This window comes from Mastigoproctus giganteus, chromosome 3, assembly GCF_048544385.1.
Source record: "Mastigoproctus giganteus isolate SK-2022 chromosome 3, ASM4854438v1, whole genome shotgun sequence".
Lineage (NCBI taxonomy): Eukaryota > Metazoa > Arthropoda > Arachnida > Uropygi > Thelyphonidae > Mastigoproctus > Mastigoproctus giganteus.
In genome coordinates, this window is record NC_143577.1 from 173574636 (window position 1) to 173592516 (window position 17881).

The following is a 17881-nucleotide window of genomic DNA, read 5'->3' on the forward strand; positions in this document are numbered from 1 at the left end:
GGACTGTGTGAGACTAATCTAAGTTCTTGGAATGATGCTTACACTAGATGCTTAAATTCAGCATGGAAAAAACATCTGGCCTTTAATCATCCATAACTTTGACAAATGATATTGTCACTCTTGGTAAATCAATGGGTCTCGAGGTTGATGAAGAGGATTTGGAGGACCTTACCGACACTCATGGGTGTGAGCTAATGACAGAGGAGCTACAAGAGTTGGAGAAAATTGTGCAAGCCAAAAACTGTCATTTCTTGTTGCGTGCGTTTAAGAGAAGTGTTAAAAAAAACACCAACATTGAACTCATAATGGAAGACGAAATCATTTCTTACAGCAAGTTACAAAAAAAAGTCATCGGAAACAGTCCACTTTGGACAGTTTCTTTGCCAGTAGCAACAAAAGACTGAAAAAACACCTGACCACTGATCTGATCCCACCACCACTACGTCACTATTGATTTCATTGGCCCAGCACTAAGTCTAAGGCAAATGCTAATTTATTATTTTATTTTAAGATGTGTTATAACTATTTATTAAATAATCTTTATGAAACAGTCATTTTTAATGTAAAAATCAAGTATAACATATAAGAAATACCTATTGCACTGTTGAGGTGGTCTGCCAAGAGTTTAGATCGAATTACAGGAAACCAATGTATTATTGGTTTCAACTTACAATATTTTCAATGTACAATGGGTTTTGTGGAATAAATTACCATTGCATGTTGAGCCTTCACTGTATACCAAATCAATTAATCTGATCTACCAGATGAAGCTAAACATACGAAAATTCATTAAGCAATATACACACATTTTTAAGTAGTTTAGGCTATTTTATTTTGTAATCAAATATAAGCTACAATGAAAATTTCTAGCTTAACATGCATTGCTAAAAGTGAAAAAATAGCTCTGCATAAAAATTTTGATAATGAATCATAAAAATCATTTTTTTTTTGGCACAAGGGCCTCTTGGGCCATATTGTGCCATAAAAATCATATAACATCATACATTATATTACAAATATACACTTTAGACAATGCACTGTAAAATTATTTCAAACTTTAATATACACTATATTGTGCTATTTATCATTTTAAAAGGTTTTTCTTTAAACATATCAACAAAGTATGTATTGTAAATAATGGACTGCATCCACTGAACCAGGCTTTTCATCTATTGAAGTAATTGTCTCAGTCTGTCGATATATGCCATCATTTAAAATATTTTTACAATAAAGCATAGTGCCATGGTAACCAGGATCTTCTTCACCATTACCTTCTAGCAGCCTACCCAGCATGTCAGATATCACATAGTCATCTGAACTTCTACAGAGGATACCCAAGGGCTCTTCAGACTCCAAATCAGCTTTAGTCATAGTTTCTACTGCCACTATACACGGTGTCTCAAAAATACACAGCATAACTTCAAGAATGAGTTCCTCATATGTAGATAATAAAAATATTTTATATCAACATAGTTCCAGAAATGCTTGGTTTCCGAGTTTTGAAGTTCTGTCTATGACACTTAACTGTTCACATCACCTTATAGGTGCCAATGCGCCATTAAAAACCAAACCAATCACCTTATAGTAATTGTTCAAAATGTCCACCTTCTGTCTGAATACAGGCCTCACATCGACGTCCCACAAAGACAATGCCAAATTCCCGGCATGTTTCGTATTGTCTCACAACCTGTCACAATTCGATTGCGGAGAGTTTCCACATCAGCTACCGGAGTCGAATACACCAATGACTTTAAATGGCCCCACAAGAAGAAATCTAGTGGGTTTAAATCAGTGAGCGTGGAGGCCAGGCAGTTGGTCCACCCCTCTACTTCGGGAGTCTTAGACCTTGGTCGTCCTCTATCGGCAGCACAAGGTGTAAAGGTCCCATGTTCACAAAGGCAGCGATGGATACCTTCAAACATTTTCCTGTCTGGACATCTTCGTTCTGGGAACCTTTCGTGGTACAAATGACGAGTCTCCAGAGCATTGCCGTCCGCCAAACCGTACATAAAGTGCATATCCGCTTGCCCCTGATTTTAGTACATGGTCGGAATGGAAAACCACCAGATTCTGTCAATACCTTGTGATGAAGGAAATCACCTGCGGGAGATAAGACATTCTGGTTAATAACTCGGGAACCAAGCATTTCCGGAACTATGTTGATATAAAATATTTTTATTGTCTACATATGAGGAACTCATTCCTGAAGTTATGCCGTGTATTTTTGAGACAATGTATAACACCAAAATTTCCAACCTTTTTTACTTTACGCAATAGGTGCTATAAAATACATTATTTACATTTAATGTTTTTTATTTCAGAGTACATTTTTCATAACTTTCTGGCAATTTTGGAGGCTATATTTATTTTGAGTTTAACAGACAATTGATTTTAGTGGACAGGCTTTGCCTCAATCGAATTCATTAAATCAATGTTTTGCTGTAACAGCAGTTTGAAATATGTTCATTAAACAAGCATGACATTTCTTTTCATTTACTGTAAATCTCACAAATGATTTATCAAACTGTCTGAATTGTCCCTTGAAAGATAATGTATTTTTTTTTTCTTAGTTTGGCTCAAAGTTCCTGAAGTTGATGGATTCACATTCCCATGTGATGAATTTGAGGTCTTTATTCTACGTTTTGCACATCCTGGGACTTTTATATCATTAATTCCATCATCAAATAACAACGAATCATCTTTGCTTTCTTGGAGCTCTTTCTGGTGTTCTAAATCTTGTTTATTGTTAGACTCAACAATATACTCTTGATTTAGATGAACATCAGCCTGTTTTCTATGTTCTGTGGTCATTTTGTCTTTAATGCAGTTTTCTCCTGTACCAGTGTTTTTATTGGTGCTTTCATCTTGGCTTTCAACACAATGTGCCTGTATTTGCTTCACCTCCGATTGAGAAGTCATTTTAGAACTTTCTGCTTCAGTATTGTCCCTGTTCAGATTTTCATAGCGACTTTCAAAGTCATTAATTCTCTTTTGTAGTTCACGAATTTTCGCTTTCTTGCTGTTCAGGACTAAACTAAATTTTGTATACATTGATACTTCCATTTGCTCTTTGAGCTTAATGCTATCCTGTAAAAGTTCCAATGCTTCCTCTCGTTGAATTTTTAAACTTTCCTGGGCTTTAACCAATTTATCGATATTACTATGCAACTTATTAATTTCACAGCATGCAGCAGTTAGAAAATGGGCAATCACAGCACTATTATCTACTTCAGTTACAGGAATGCCGCCTAGATTAATTTGAATACCATTTTGGATACGTTTTTTCCAACTGAATAACTTTTCTTTATGACTTATTGCTTTCAAATGAAATACGAATTGTAAATCTCCAGTGTTTTCTTTAGTTAAAGCATTCCGGATATTATTCAAATAGCTGTCAAAAGGCATTTTAATCTGCTCTGCCATAGCTTTTAATTCAGCACTAGTCAAGTGGCCTGTGTAAGCAACTGATCCCGATGCACTAATCAGATTCACATAAAAGCCATCCTCGTTACACGCTACGTTCGTCAACAGGAAGAATTCACAACATTCGGCATTCAGGAATTCAACTTTTATTTCTTTTATTGTAATACTTGCCATTAGTAGATCACCAAACCAGAACAGAAATACACGGTACAGTCGTTAGTAAAATTCAAACCAATACAAAACGATTTAAAATTAATATTCTACTTCCGATAACCGATTTATACAATGAACTCTATCATTACCTATAAATCACACAGAATCTATTATTCTCTGCTGCACATCATGTACTCCTTGCTACTGACTTTTAATCACATCGGTTATCTTACTACAAATGCTTTCTCAAACAATGGAATGAATTCATTCGGCCAAAGATAACTAATTAAATTCACGACGTGATGCTGCAACTTACCATAACCCGCGCCACAAATTTTCACAAAACAGTATGCTGTAATATATTACTAATTATAAAACTATTCCGTGAACTGTACGTCCATATTGCAGCCAACACCACCTGGCTTGCAAAAGGCCATAGTGTTGGTTGAATCCAAAGTAGTAAGTAATTTATTGTGGCATTTCTGGTCACTCATTCATATTGAAATCTGATTTCAAATTCTTCATTTTTTCTTTCACTAATTTATTTCATTATTTTTTTTTCAATAATAAAAAAGGAACAACCGATCTCAAAATGATTCATTTAGTTTTCAATCGTTTGCGATATTGTTGGTCGGAACATTGATTCTTAAACATACACTCAGTGATCATTGAATTATGACCACCCCATCCGTAAGCTATATGCCGCATAGCTCAGTATAAAAAACGACGTTTCTTGCGCTAGATAGAGCAGTAGTTAATTGCATCTGGTAGTGCAAATTAGAGTGACAAAATATGGGAAGTAGCAAAGATACCAAGGAGTTTCAAAAGGATACTACTGCGAAAACCACCTCCTGCCGATAGAAACGTAAAGGCTTTTCAGAGGTGGATGTTTGTGGTGAACAAAGGGAGTAGCGCAGTGTACGGGCTCAACAGCAGGTCACTGGACAACAGCTGACATTAGCATTAGTATTAAAATTAATAGAGGCATACGATTAAAGAGTGCAAGTTTATAAAGCATCAGCAAAAAAAAAAAAAAAAAAAACCCGCTCCTATTTCACCCCTACATTTGATCCAAATACCTGTCCAGCTCAGCCTTAAATTTATTTAGGCTATCAACTTCCACAACAAAAGATGAAAGTCTGTTCCACCAATCAATTACCCGCTGGCTAAAGGCAAACTTCCACACATCTATCATACAGCTGTCTTTCCTCAATTTGAATTTATGCCCTCTCATGTGATTATTCTGAGCAAGAGGAAGAATCCCAACAGCTTTGAGCATGCTCAAACCATTCAAGCCAACAAGATCATACACCTCAATCAGATCACCTCGCAGGTGACTAGTCTCCAGACACTGTAATCTGCAAAATCTAAGCCTTTCTTCGTAAGGGCAACTCTTCGTTCCATTCACTAATCTTGTTGCCCTTCTCTGTACTCGTTTAAACAGCTCTACATCCTTCTTAAAATGAGGCCTCCAGACATGTATACGGTACTCAAAGTGGGGCCTGACCATTGCCTTATACAAGGGGATAATCACCTCTTTATCCATATCCATGCTGGAAAAATTCCTGCATATCATTGACAAGACACCATGAGCTACACTTGCAGACCGTCTGCACTGTTTAGAAAACTTCATATTTGCCTGCACAATTACCCGCAGGTCCTTTTCATTCTCTACCACTGTCAGAGTAGTACCATAGAGTTGATACGTTATTCTGGGGTTACTGCTTTCCATATGTACTACTTTACATATTTGTCAATGTTAAACTTAGGTTTACAACAACAAGATCATACCAGGACTTGAAGAAGCTGGCACTCAACAGAGAGATGTGGAAAAAAAGTCATCAATGCTACCAACCAGTCGTAGAGACTGAAGGAACCCATGATGATGTTGATAATGAAACTTCAGTTGGCAACTCTCAGCCCATCTACCCAACTTTTCTATACCTTATTGTAGCATCGTACTGTCATTAGTGTTCTTAACAACCCTGCCAACCTTCGAATCGTCTGCAAACTTGGATACTAAGCCTGATATACCATCATCAATGTCATTTATAAATACATAAAACAACGATGAACCCAACACTGAACCCTGAGGAACACCACTAAAAAACATTAGTTCACGAAAACCAGTGTCAAATGATTACCACTCTCTGTCTTCTCCCACTCATCCATCCCTTTATCCATAGCAGCAATTATCAGTAGTGATTGGTTAGGCATTAATAACCTGCAGATAATGAAACCACTCGGTGGCAGTGATCACAGTGCGCTCAAGTGGGATTTACTCAAAGAGGTAACTACCATCAGGGGTGAAAAGAAGGGTTTTTGCTTTCGTAAAGGCGACTACTGTGGTCTGAGAGAGTATTTAAATTCTATGCGGTGGGACCAACTGATAATGTTACGAACAGAAAATACAAAATGAAAAGCATTCAAAGAATTTATCTTGGAAGCTACTAGGCTTTACATTCCAACTAAGAAATATTGGTGAAGGTTTAAACCTAAATGGATGTCCGATGAACTAATGAGATATATGACAGAGAAGAAAAATGCACGGGATACAAATAAATTAATGGGTGACATGGAAGCCTATGATAGATATAAGCTGGTCTGTAACCAAGTCACAAAGGAGATTAGGCAGGCAAAGGCAGATTATGGGAAATCTTTCGCAAATAATGAAAAGAAAAACAGAAAAGAGTGCTTCACCTATGTAAACTATAAAAGGAAAGGAATGAATCAGATTGGTCCACTGGATATTGATGGTTCGACTGTTGATGATCCTGCTCATGTGGCTAACAAACTAAATGAGTATTTTGCATCTACATTCACACATGAGGAGTTATTCAGGGAGTAGAAAGCCAGAGGTGAATTAAACTTTGGCAGTGAGCTAGATGATTTTGTAATAATTGAGAGCAAAGTTGAGGAGAAATGGTTAAAGATAAACATAAGAAAGGAACCTGCTGTGGATGAGATCTATCCAGTTATATAAAAGGAGGCAGCAGAGGAAGTAAACAAACCCTTGGCCATATTTATGAGGTTTCTTGGACTCAGGGGAGGTACTCATGGACTGGAGTTGTGCAAATTTTACCCCAATTTACAGAGGAGGATCAAAATGCGACACAAATAATTACAGACCTGTTAGTTTAACTTCTGTTCCACGGAAATTAATGGAGTCACTGGTGAAAGAAGCACTGCAGTATCATCTAGACAAGACTTCAGTTATAGCTCAGACACCGCATGGGTTTGTTAAGGGGAGGTCTTGTCTGACCAATTTGATTGGATACTATGATGTGGTTACAAAGGAACTAGAGGCAAAGAATAATTTTGGTATCATATATTTGGATCTTAGAAAGGCTTTTGATACTGTTGCACATGCAGGACTGCTGCACAACTTGGAGCAGTGTAGCATTGGAGGCAAATTGCTGCTATGAATAAAGAGATGGTTGAGTGGGAGAAGACAGAGAGTGGTAATCAATGGATACTGTTCTTCTTGGACTAATATTATTAGTGGATTCCTTCAGGGTTCAGTGTTAGTCCATTGTTGTTTTCTCTATTTATTAATGATATTGATGGTATAGTAGCCTTAATGTCCAAATTTGCAGACGATTCGAAGGTTGACACTAATGACAGTACGCTGCTGCAACAGGATCTAGAAAAGTTGAGCAGGTGGGCTGAGAGGGGCAAATGAAGTTCAAATGAAGTTCCAGCTTACTGTTGGAACGAGTAACAAATGGACTCGTTCCAACAGTAAGCTGTTGGAACGAGTACAGAGAAGGGCAACAAGATTAGTGAATGGAACAAAGCGTTGCCCTTACGAAGAAAGGCTTAAGTTTTGCAAATTACAGTGTCTGGAGACTAGGCACCTGCAAGGTGATCTGACTGAAGTGTATAAAGCCTTGAATGGTTCGAGCAAGCTCAATACTGATGGGACTCTTCCTCTTGCTCAGAATAATCACCTGGAGGACATAAACTCAAATTGAGGAAAGGCAGATGTAGGATAGATGTGCGGAAGTTGGCCTTTAGCCAGCGGGTAGTTGGTTGGTGGAACAGACTTCCACCCTCTGTTGTGGAAGTTGATAGCCTAAAGAAATTTAAGGCTGAACTGGACAGGTATTTGGAACGAACGGATGGGTGAAATAGGAGAGTTTTTTTATTTTTGGTTGATGTTGCATAAGCTTGCTTTCTTGCAACATATGCCACTACTAATGCTAATGTTAAAAAATGCTAAATTTTCCTCCAAAGCCACAGTGCTCCAATTTGTGCATCAGTTTTCCATGTGCAACAGTATCAAAAGCCTTTCTGAGATCTAAACATATGATATCAAAGTTATTCCCTGCATCTATTTCCTCTGTGACCACATTATAGTATCCAATCAAATTGGCCAGACAAGACTTCCTATTAACAAAACTATGTTGTGTCCCAGCTATAAATGAAGTCTTGTCCTCATTTGTGAATTGGGGTCACATTTGCACATCTCCAGTCCATGAGTACCTATACTGAGTCCAAGGAAGCTCATAATTATGGCTAAGGGTTTGCTTACATCCTCTGCTGCCTCCTTTTATATAACTGGATAGATCTCATCCACCCCAGGTCCCTTATGTTTAGCTTCAACAATTTCTCCTCCAGTTTCCTCGCAGTGATTACAAAATCATCTACTTAACTGCCAGAGTTTACTTCACCTCTGGCATTTGCTTCCTATATAACTCCTCATGTGTGAATGTAGATGCAAAGTACTCGTTTAGTTTGTTAGCCACCTGAGCAGGATCCTCAACAGTCGAGCGAGCCATCAATATCCAATGGACCAATCTGATTCATTCTTATCCTTCTAGATTTTACATAGGAAAAGCACTCTTTGCTATTTTTCTTTTCATCCTTTGCCAAAGATTTCTCATAATCTGCCTTTGCCTACCTATTCTCCTTTGTGACTTGGTTACAGACCAGCTTATATCTATTATAAGCTTCCATGTTACCCATTAATTTATACACAGTGCTGCCACTTTATTAGATACACCTACTTAGTAGTGTGTTGAGACTCCTTTATCCTACAAAAACAGCCTGAATTCCTCTAGGCATGGATTGAAGAAGAGGCTACGCTGTGCAGGAATGGAGTAACAGGCAGATATGAGTGTGTCACTCAGTTGCTTGAGATTAGGCGGAGGTGAAGGTCTGCAGCGAACAGATCTTTCTAGCTCACCCCAAAGATCTTCAATATAATTGAGATCCGACTAACTCAGCTGGCCACAGCAGCAAATAAAAGTCATTGCCATGTTCCTGGAACCATTCCATAGTGATTCGGACTTTGTGCACCGGCGAATTTCCTGCTTGAAGTAACCATCTGACTGAGGATAAACTGTGAACAAGAACGGATGCACGTGGTCAGCAACGATGTTTAGTTACGATATGGCATTCAGACATGAAGCTATGGGTATCAGTGTACCCAACGTTTTCCAAGAAAACAATCCCCATACCATAACACTGATTCCACAACCTTGCACAATAGTCGTCAGACATGACAGGTCCATGGATTCATGTTGTTTTTGCCAAATTCTGAGTCTTCCATCAACATAATGCACCAGGAACTTCCACTCGTAAGAAGAAGCAACTGTTTTCCAATCCTCGATAGTCCAGTGCTGGTGTTGCTGTGTCCACAGGAGGCGTGCTCTCTTGTTCTTCATTGATAAAAAAGATACGCGATGTGGCCGTCGGCTGCTGTAGCCCATTCGCGACAAAGTGCAACTAGTGGTCCGTTGCGATATTTTGTTCTGAGCACCAAGGTTGTATTCTGAAGTGATGTGCGACATTGTGGCCCGTCTGTTTGCTTGCACAATTCTAGCCATCCTCATCTGACCTCTCTCATCAACAAGCGATTTCTTCCACAGGAGTGCCGTTGAGAGGATGATTTCTGTTCGTTGCACCATTCTCGATACACCCTTGAAACTGGTGCGTGAAAAGTTCAGGAGAATTGTTGTTGTTGTTTGGTTTTTAGGATAATTAGCAACTAAGGCCATATTGCTCCGGGATATGCGGTACTCATTCCCTGACCTTTCCGCATCCTCCGCATTTGGTGGTGACGGGCTCGAACCCCCGTCTAATCAAGAAGTGTGTGCTACGCACTGCTGCTCCTTCCCACCTGGCTACGCAAACTGCCGTTTCAGTGATTCTTTGTCCAACACGTCTTGCTACTACAATGCTACATTCGAAGTTCGTTAGATCACTCCTTTTCCACATTCTTCCTATGGTTTGTACACTGAACTGATACTAGAAAGGTTGTTCTGCTGCAGTTATATCAATACTATGGTCATGTGACTTGCAACGTTGTGGGACAAACCATTTGTGTGCACATCAGGGGTGTACCTAATAACGTGGCAGCATTGTGTATGTATCCCATGCATTTTTCTTCTCTGCCATATATCTCATTAGTTCATCGGCCATCCATTTAGACCTAAACTTTGTACAATATTTCTTAGTTGGTATGTTAAGCCTAGTAGTTTCCAAGATAAATTCTTTTAATGCTTCCCATTATGAATTTGCTGTTGGTAACATCATTAGTTGGTCCCACCGTATAGAATTTAAGTACAGTCTCAGACCACAGTAGTCGCCTTTACGAAAGCAAAAACCCTTCCCTTTACCCCTGATGGTAGTTACCTCTTTGTGTAAATCCCACTTGAGCACACTGTGATCACTGCCACCTAGTGGTTCCTTTGTCTGCAGATTCTTAATGCATGAAGAATGACTTCTGATAATTAGATCAAGAGTATTAATCCCTCTAGTTGCCTCCCGAACATGCTGATATAGAAAACAATCATCCAATAAATCTACAAAAACCTTGCTTGTGTGTGAGTGATCAACCCTCAAATTCCAGTCAATATTCGGGAAATTCAAATCCCACATTATAAGACTCTCTGATTTACTGGCCCAATCTATTTTCTTGTCCAGTTTTTTTTTTTATTATACTCATCAGAGTCATTAGGCATATAATACACTCGTACTCTGAATTTTGATCTCTCAGTGCTTATGTCACACCAAACTGATTCGACACTGCACTGTACAGCAATGTAGCCTGGCTGCACTTCCTTGGATTTTATATGTTTTTTAACTAATGGCATAACCTCTCCTCCCTTCCTATTCTGTCTTTCCTACCTGTACACATTGTACTCCCCAAATTCCAGTTTTACATTCCTTATATCTGCGTTACACCACATCTCTGATATCCCAACAATATCTGCCTTTGACGTTTTGAGAAATACTTCAAATTCATCAAATTTATTTACCAAACTCCTAGCATCGGTGTACACGCAAGTATACATGCACCTGTTTCTAGTCTTAGCTACCCTAACACAACCCATGTGTTTACTTGTATCGCAATGGTTCCCAGCAGTCTCTGAAATATCCTGCATCTTGTTTTCCAGGCTGCTGCTCATTCCAATAGAAGCAGTGTAAGAATCACTTCCACCTTTGCCAGCGGCTACTGTTAATCTATTACTCCGTGTATCCTCCCCCAAGCCAGCAGTTTTCCGACCCACCTAATACAGCCTCGATAGCTTCAGCAAATATTCTTGCACCTTTCTATTTAAGTGTATCCTATCCCTGTAGAAACAGTCTCACTTGTTAACAAGCACCGACCAGGCTGAGAAAATTTCTACACCTTGAGCCTTGCACAATCTCTCCAGTGCTGAATTGATCGACAAGGCGCTCATCATATACTCCCTCCTATCGTGTCTGGGCAGAATTTACATTGTAATAAAATATGAGAATGAACTATATCCCAAATGACGATGTACCGCACTCTCCGACGTATGGGGTTTGACAGCAAACTACGCAAGAGACAGTCCTCTCCTCACCGCTGGTCATCGTTGATGGCGAATGCTGTGGTGTCAACAACATATTGCTTGGAGAGGACTGAAAATGCTAGTCGGCATGAGTCAAAACTTGGTGCATCACGCCGAAGAACGCCTTTGTGTGTGGTTCAAGCAACACGAGTCTACGGGCACATCATGCATTGTATAGACTATAGAGGTAGGTGTCCGTGGTTATTTAATATGGGGCATGGTTTGCTGGCAAGAATTATAGGCCAAAGTTTCAGAGGTGAGGTCTGCCACCAGCTGTTGCCTGAGCGGGTTGCACAGTGGTATTGTCACCGTCCTTCCCACACAGGGTAGAAAATGACCAAGTTCGAATCGCATCGATGATGCAAGGATCCTTAATGGGCTTCTTTCAATGCCTGGCTCATTTAGTCGGTCTGTCTCAGATGTAGATAGCAAGGTTTTTTCCCTAAGAACCTGGGGATTTTCCTTCAAGCAAAACAGACAAATTGACCAGAGAATACGTGCAATTTACAGACAAAATCCATATATGGGAATATGTAATCAATTATAGGTGACCCTAGTATAATGATATAATAATTTGCGCGGTATCGTCATCATCCTCTCCACACTGGTGGAAAAGGCCTTGGTTCGCATCATAATGAGGACGCAAACTTTAATGGGCTTTTTTCACTTGGTGGCTGAATTAGTCGGCCTCAGACGTATATAAAAAGTTTTTTTCCTCAGAAGCTGGGTTTTTTTTCTTTGAGCAAAAGAGGCAAATCGACCACAAGCAATTTACAGGCACATTAGCATTAGTAGAGACATATGATACAAGAAAGCAAGTTTGTACAGCATCGGCCAAAACAAAACAAAAAAAACTACCATTTCTTTCATCCGTTAATTCGCCTTTAAAAGTTTGTCAATTTCTTCCTTGAATTTATTTCAGCTATCAACTTCCACAACGACAAATGGTAGTTTGTTCCAGCAATCAACTACTCGCTGGCTAAAGGCATATTTCTGCACATCTATTTGACAATTGTCTTTCCTCAAATTCAGTTTATGCCCCCTCAGGTTTTTATTACGAGCAAGAGGAAGAATCCTATCAGCTTTCAGCCTGCTCAACCCATCCAAACTTTATATACTTCAATCTCGAAGTGTTTCCTGCGCAACTGTGCTAGTGACCACCGAGGAAGGAAGAAAACGCCAACGCATGAAGTGGAGCATTGAAATGACATACATCATGCGAGCATACTATGAAATAACTAAGCTAGAGACCGATATGACAATGTACAAATCGCAACTACATACCAAGTGGTTGGAACCATACCTGGATATTCAGGTCACCGAATAGCGATTAGCAGACCAAAGAAGGACCATCGTCACGAAGAACCTAACTGCTCCAGCCATCTTGGAAAAAAAATCAAGCAGGATGTCAGCGATCTGCTACAAAGCACAAAGAATATGGTCAACGTGGAAGCAGAGGAGGAACAGCAAGAAGAAATACAACCCAGAGTAGCTGAAGTGGAAACAGACGAAATCATGCTATCCAGAATAGAAGACGAGTGGAAGAAGACCCTAACAGAATTCGAAGGAATGGACTCCACAAGACCGCACGTGATAGCTAAGGAGAGGCCAAATAAAATCCTGTGGAGAGTAACAGACCACCTCAATCGGCAAATAATGCCACATTACCTTGACAACAATGGTACAATGCTGGAGGCTATCTACACAGCCGTATACTGTGTTCCCATAGCAGCCACTAGGATTAATGGAAAAGAAACGAGAGACCAGCAGCAGAAGAACCGAAATCAGAAGAAACCGCCAGCTTGAGAAAGAAGACTTCAGCAGAAGATAGAAGAATTAAGAGTCAAGATAGGTCAGTTGACCCAGTACCAACAGGGTAATAGCAGTAAGAAATTGATTGGAAAGGTGAAGAGCATCCTCAAGAGAGACAGTGTCCACAGCAAACATGAGACCAGAAATCAGAGAATAGGATAATATTTGGACACACTCCTCGCAATCAGCAATAGACTACACCAATACAAAGTGTGCTCCCAGAGGAAAATAAACAACCAAATTTTAGATGAGGACCAAAGAGCCTTTTACAGGAAACTGAGTGAAGATGAGAAAGCAGAAAACGGACCACCCGAGAAGAAAACGATCGAAGAATTCTGGGGAAATATCTAGAGCAGTGAAGTAAGACATAACAGCAGAGCACCATGGATAGAAGTAGAACGGAAGAAAATAAAGGACATACAAGATGAGAGAGTGGGAGATTCGAGAAGAAGAAAAAGCAAAACAGTCGATCAGGAACACCCACAACTGGCGAACCCCGGGAATTGATAACATCCACAACTTCTGGTGCAAGAAGCTCACCTGCACACACAAGCACTTAGCAGAGCAGTTCACTCAAATGATAAGACACCCGGAGACAATCCCGAAGTTTCCCACTGATGTAGTCACATATATGAAGCCTAAAGATGAAGACACAAGAAACCCGGCGAAATACAGGCCAATCACATGCCTCCCAACGATGTACAAGATCCTGACCAGCTGCATAACTAAGAAGATATCAGACCACTTAGAGAGTCAGAACATAATGGCCGAACAGCAGAAAGGATGCAAGCGGAGGAGCAAATGATGCAAGGAGCAATTAACCATAAATGCCGCAGTTATGGAGCAAGAAGCACCGCAACCTATACACAGCCTACATCGATTACCGCAAGACCTTCGATTCCGTACCTCATAGCTGGCTAATAGAGACCCCGAAGATCTACAAGGTCAATTGGATAGTAACAAACTTCCTAGGAGCAACAATGGCGAAATGGAGTAACACCATTAAGGTCGAGAACATCACAACCAGGCCAATCCTCATTAGAAGAGGAGTCTTTCAGGGAGATGCTCTGAGCCCACTATGGTTCTGTCTAGCACTCAACCCACTATCCATCATGCTCAACGGCAGCAAGTATGGATATAACCTCAAAGAAGGAAGAAAGAACCTGTACACCCGCACCCAACTGACGTACATGGATGACATCAAGCTCTACGCGGCAATCGAGAAGCAACTCCAGCAACTACTCCGGATCACCGAAGAATTCAGCAAGGACATCAGGATGGAATTTGGTCTTTACAAATGCAAGACCCACACACTGCACCAGGAAAAATTGGTTGGCCGAAACTACCAGCTGCAGTCTGGTAAAGAGATGATACAGGATGAGCAGTAAGAACACAAGGAAATCAAGAAGTGCCTGACCGAAAAATATTATCAGAGACTCAGAAGCCTGCTGAAATCAAAATTGAACGGAGGGAACACCGTTAAAGCCATAAACACCTATGCAGTTCCAGTGCTAACATACACATTCGAGATCATAGATTGGACTAACACAGAGCTAGAAGATATCATGCGAAAGACAAGCACAATGATGACCAAGGGTCGCCAACACCACCCGAAGTCAGCGGTGGAGATAATAACAATACCTCGGAAAGAGGGAGGAAGGAGTCTGATAGAACAACAGAAAACAGCGATAGTTAACCTGAATGATTACTTCGAGAACAACAGAACACCACTCCACCAGGCCATAAGGAAGATAGATAAGTGGTATACCCCACTCAACCTAAGCGAGGAAACCCTTCCAGCTCATAACGTACAAGAAACGAAGTTAGAAAGATGGGGAAAGAAGACAAACACTCCATGGCAAACACTACAATGACCTCCATCAAGATCACATCGATAACATTGCTTCCAATGCATGGCTCACAAGCGGGACGCTCTTCCCAGAGACTGAAGGATTCATACTGGCCATCCAAGACCAGGTAATCAACTCCAGAAACTATAGAAAATACATCGCAAAGGAGCCCGGAATATCAGATTACACATGTCAACGATGTCACCTGGCCTCAGAAACGATCCAACACATCACCGCGGAGTGCAAGGTGATCACCCAGACTGAGTACACTCATAGACACGACCAGGTAACCAGGATAATACATCAGAACCTAGCGAGGAAATACCAGTTGACCAAAGAAAGTGTACCATACTACAAGTACGAACCCGAGGCAGTATTAGAGACCCGAAGCCACAAGCTGTATTGGGACCGCGCCATTATAACTGACAAGACCATCCCGCACAACAAACCGGACGTAACCCTTGTGGAAAAGATGGAAAAAGCTACCTACCTGATTGATATAGCGGTGCCCAACACTAGCAACGTCCAGAAAACCCATGAGGAAAAATTTAGGAAGAAGTACACAAACCTGAGACATGAGGTCAAGGAGATGTGGCATATGCAAGAAGCATCCACCATCCCGATCATCGTGTCAACCACCGGGTATGGTACTAAAGACTCTACATAGCAGCCTAGCAGCTATGTCTCTACATAGCTGCTAGGACAAAACCCCATTTCCTGCCCTGGCAGCCTGTCTGCATTGCTTAGAAAACTTCATATCTGACTGTACAATTATTCCCAGGTCATTTTCATTTTCTACCACCTTAAGTCTTTAGAGAACTCCTACAACGAACTGCAGAAAGTCGCAATCCTGAACACCTGTAGAATAGTCAGAGAGTTCCTCGACCAACAGTAACACCAGACATTACAACCACCCTGCGTACTTGGTAGCAGTACCCGTCACGGAGTGGAATCCCCCAATCATGGAGAAATTATTTAAGAGCTAATAATAATAATAATAATAATAAGCATATTACAAAATAACGAAGCCGGAGACCGATATGACAACTTACAGGACGAGACTACATGCCAAGTGGCTGAAAGATTCCCGGATATTCAGGTCACCGAACAGCGAATAGCAGACCAGAGAAGGACCATCTTCACGAACAACCTGATAGCTCCTGCAATCTTTGTAAAAATCAAGTAGGATGTGAGCGATAGTAGTAGTAGTAGTGGCATGTGATGCAAGAAAGCAAGTAAATGAATTTACGCAGCATCAGCCAAAAAAAAAAAAAAAAAAAAAAGAATCACACCGTTCCCTCCAAATGCCTGTCCAGTTCCTCCTTAAATTTATTTAACCTATCAACTTCCACAACGACAGATGGAAGTTTGTTCCAGCAATTATCCATCCGCTGGCTGAAGGCAAATTTCCGCACATCTATTCTACATCTGTCTTTTCTTAATTTGAATTTATGCCCCCTTAGGTTCGTAATCTGAACAAGTGGAAGGATCCCATCAGAATTCAGCGTGCTCAACCCATTCAAGGCCTTATACACCTCAATCAGATCACCGCGCAGGTGCCTAGTCTCCAGCCACTGCAATTTGCGGAACTTAAGCCTCTCTTGGTAAGAGAATCCCTTCATTCCCCTCACCAATCTTGTTGCCATTCTCTGTTTACGCTGAAGCAAATCTACATCCTTCCTAAAATTAGGCTTCCAGACCTGTACGCAGTACTCAAGGCATGGCCTGACCATTGCCTTATACAGAGGGACAATCACCTCTTTTCCTTGCTAGCAAAATTCCTATATATCATTGACAAAACCCCATTTCCTGCCCTGGCAGCCTGTCTGCATTGCTTAGAAAACTTCATATCTGCCTGCACAATTACCCCCAGATCTTTTTCATTTTCTACCACCTTAAGTGTAGTACCACACAGTTGGTACGTTTCTCTGGGGTTACTTCTACCCATATGCAGTACTTTGCATTTGTCAAGGTTAAACTTCAATTGCCACTTCTTAGCTCATCTGCCCAAATTATCTAGATCCTGTGGCAGTAGCACACTGCCATTACTGTCATTAACAACCCTGCCAACCTTTGTCTCATCTGCAAACTTCGACACTAAGCCTGATATACCTTCATCAATATCATTGATAAATATTCAAAACAACAGAGGACCCAACACCGAACCCTATGGGACTCCACTAATAACATTAATCCACGAAGAGCAGCACCCATTAATTACCACCCTCTGTCACCCACTTTGTGCCCGTTGCTTTGCTGCTCTAGTCTGGGCATATTTTGAATTAATAAGATCAACAAATTTAATTAATTAATTGGCAATACTACGCTATCTAATAGAATCCTAAATGCAGTGATGCGTATTACGCAATATAATTATACGTTACAGTTGCCTACTTACCAGAATTAAAAATTTGAATTCCCTACTACTCTATACAAAAACAACGGCGGCAAGATTCGAACGAAATAACGGTTTTACGTATATTAAGTAGTAATCTACAAAACCTCTTTATCTAAATTAAAAATAACCAGCGTAACAATAACTATAAGACTACGTATAAAGTACAATATAATATAATAATTAGGTAAATAAACAGGCAAACACTTATCGCTTTTTCGGAGCCTGTAATTCACAGCTGTAATTTTTAAAGAGATTCAGCGCCTTCTACAAAGGATAAAGAATACGGAACCAGAGAGAAAGAACATACCACCACCGAACCAGAGGAGGAAGAGCAAGAAAAAATACAACCCACAGCAGCTGAAGTGTAAAGAGATGAGGTCATGATATCAAGAATAGAGGATGAGTGGAAGAAGGCCCTAACA

At 40.4% G+C, this 17881-nt stretch overlaps 1 protein-coding gene across 1 annotated transcript; it reads right to left on the bottom strand.

Moving 5' to 3' along the window:
* Positions 1-2184: 2184 nt before the first annotated feature.
* On the bottom strand, positions 2185-3678 carry LOC150088416 (DNA repair protein XRCC4-like). Its single transcript, XM_090370765.1, has one exon. The coding sequence runs from the start codon at positions 3595-3597 to the stop codon at positions 2506-2508; it is 1092 nt and encodes a 363-aa protein (XP_090226891.1). The 5' UTR covers positions 3598-3678; the 3' UTR covers positions 2185-2505.
* Positions 3679-17881: the final 14203 nt, after the last annotated feature.

Bases quoted from the DNA above. Each gene is read 5' to 3' on its own strand.
- LOC150088416 (XM_090370765.1), bottom strand. From the start codon at position 3,597: ATGGCAAGTATTACAATAAAAGAAATAAAAGTTGAATTCCTGAATGCC.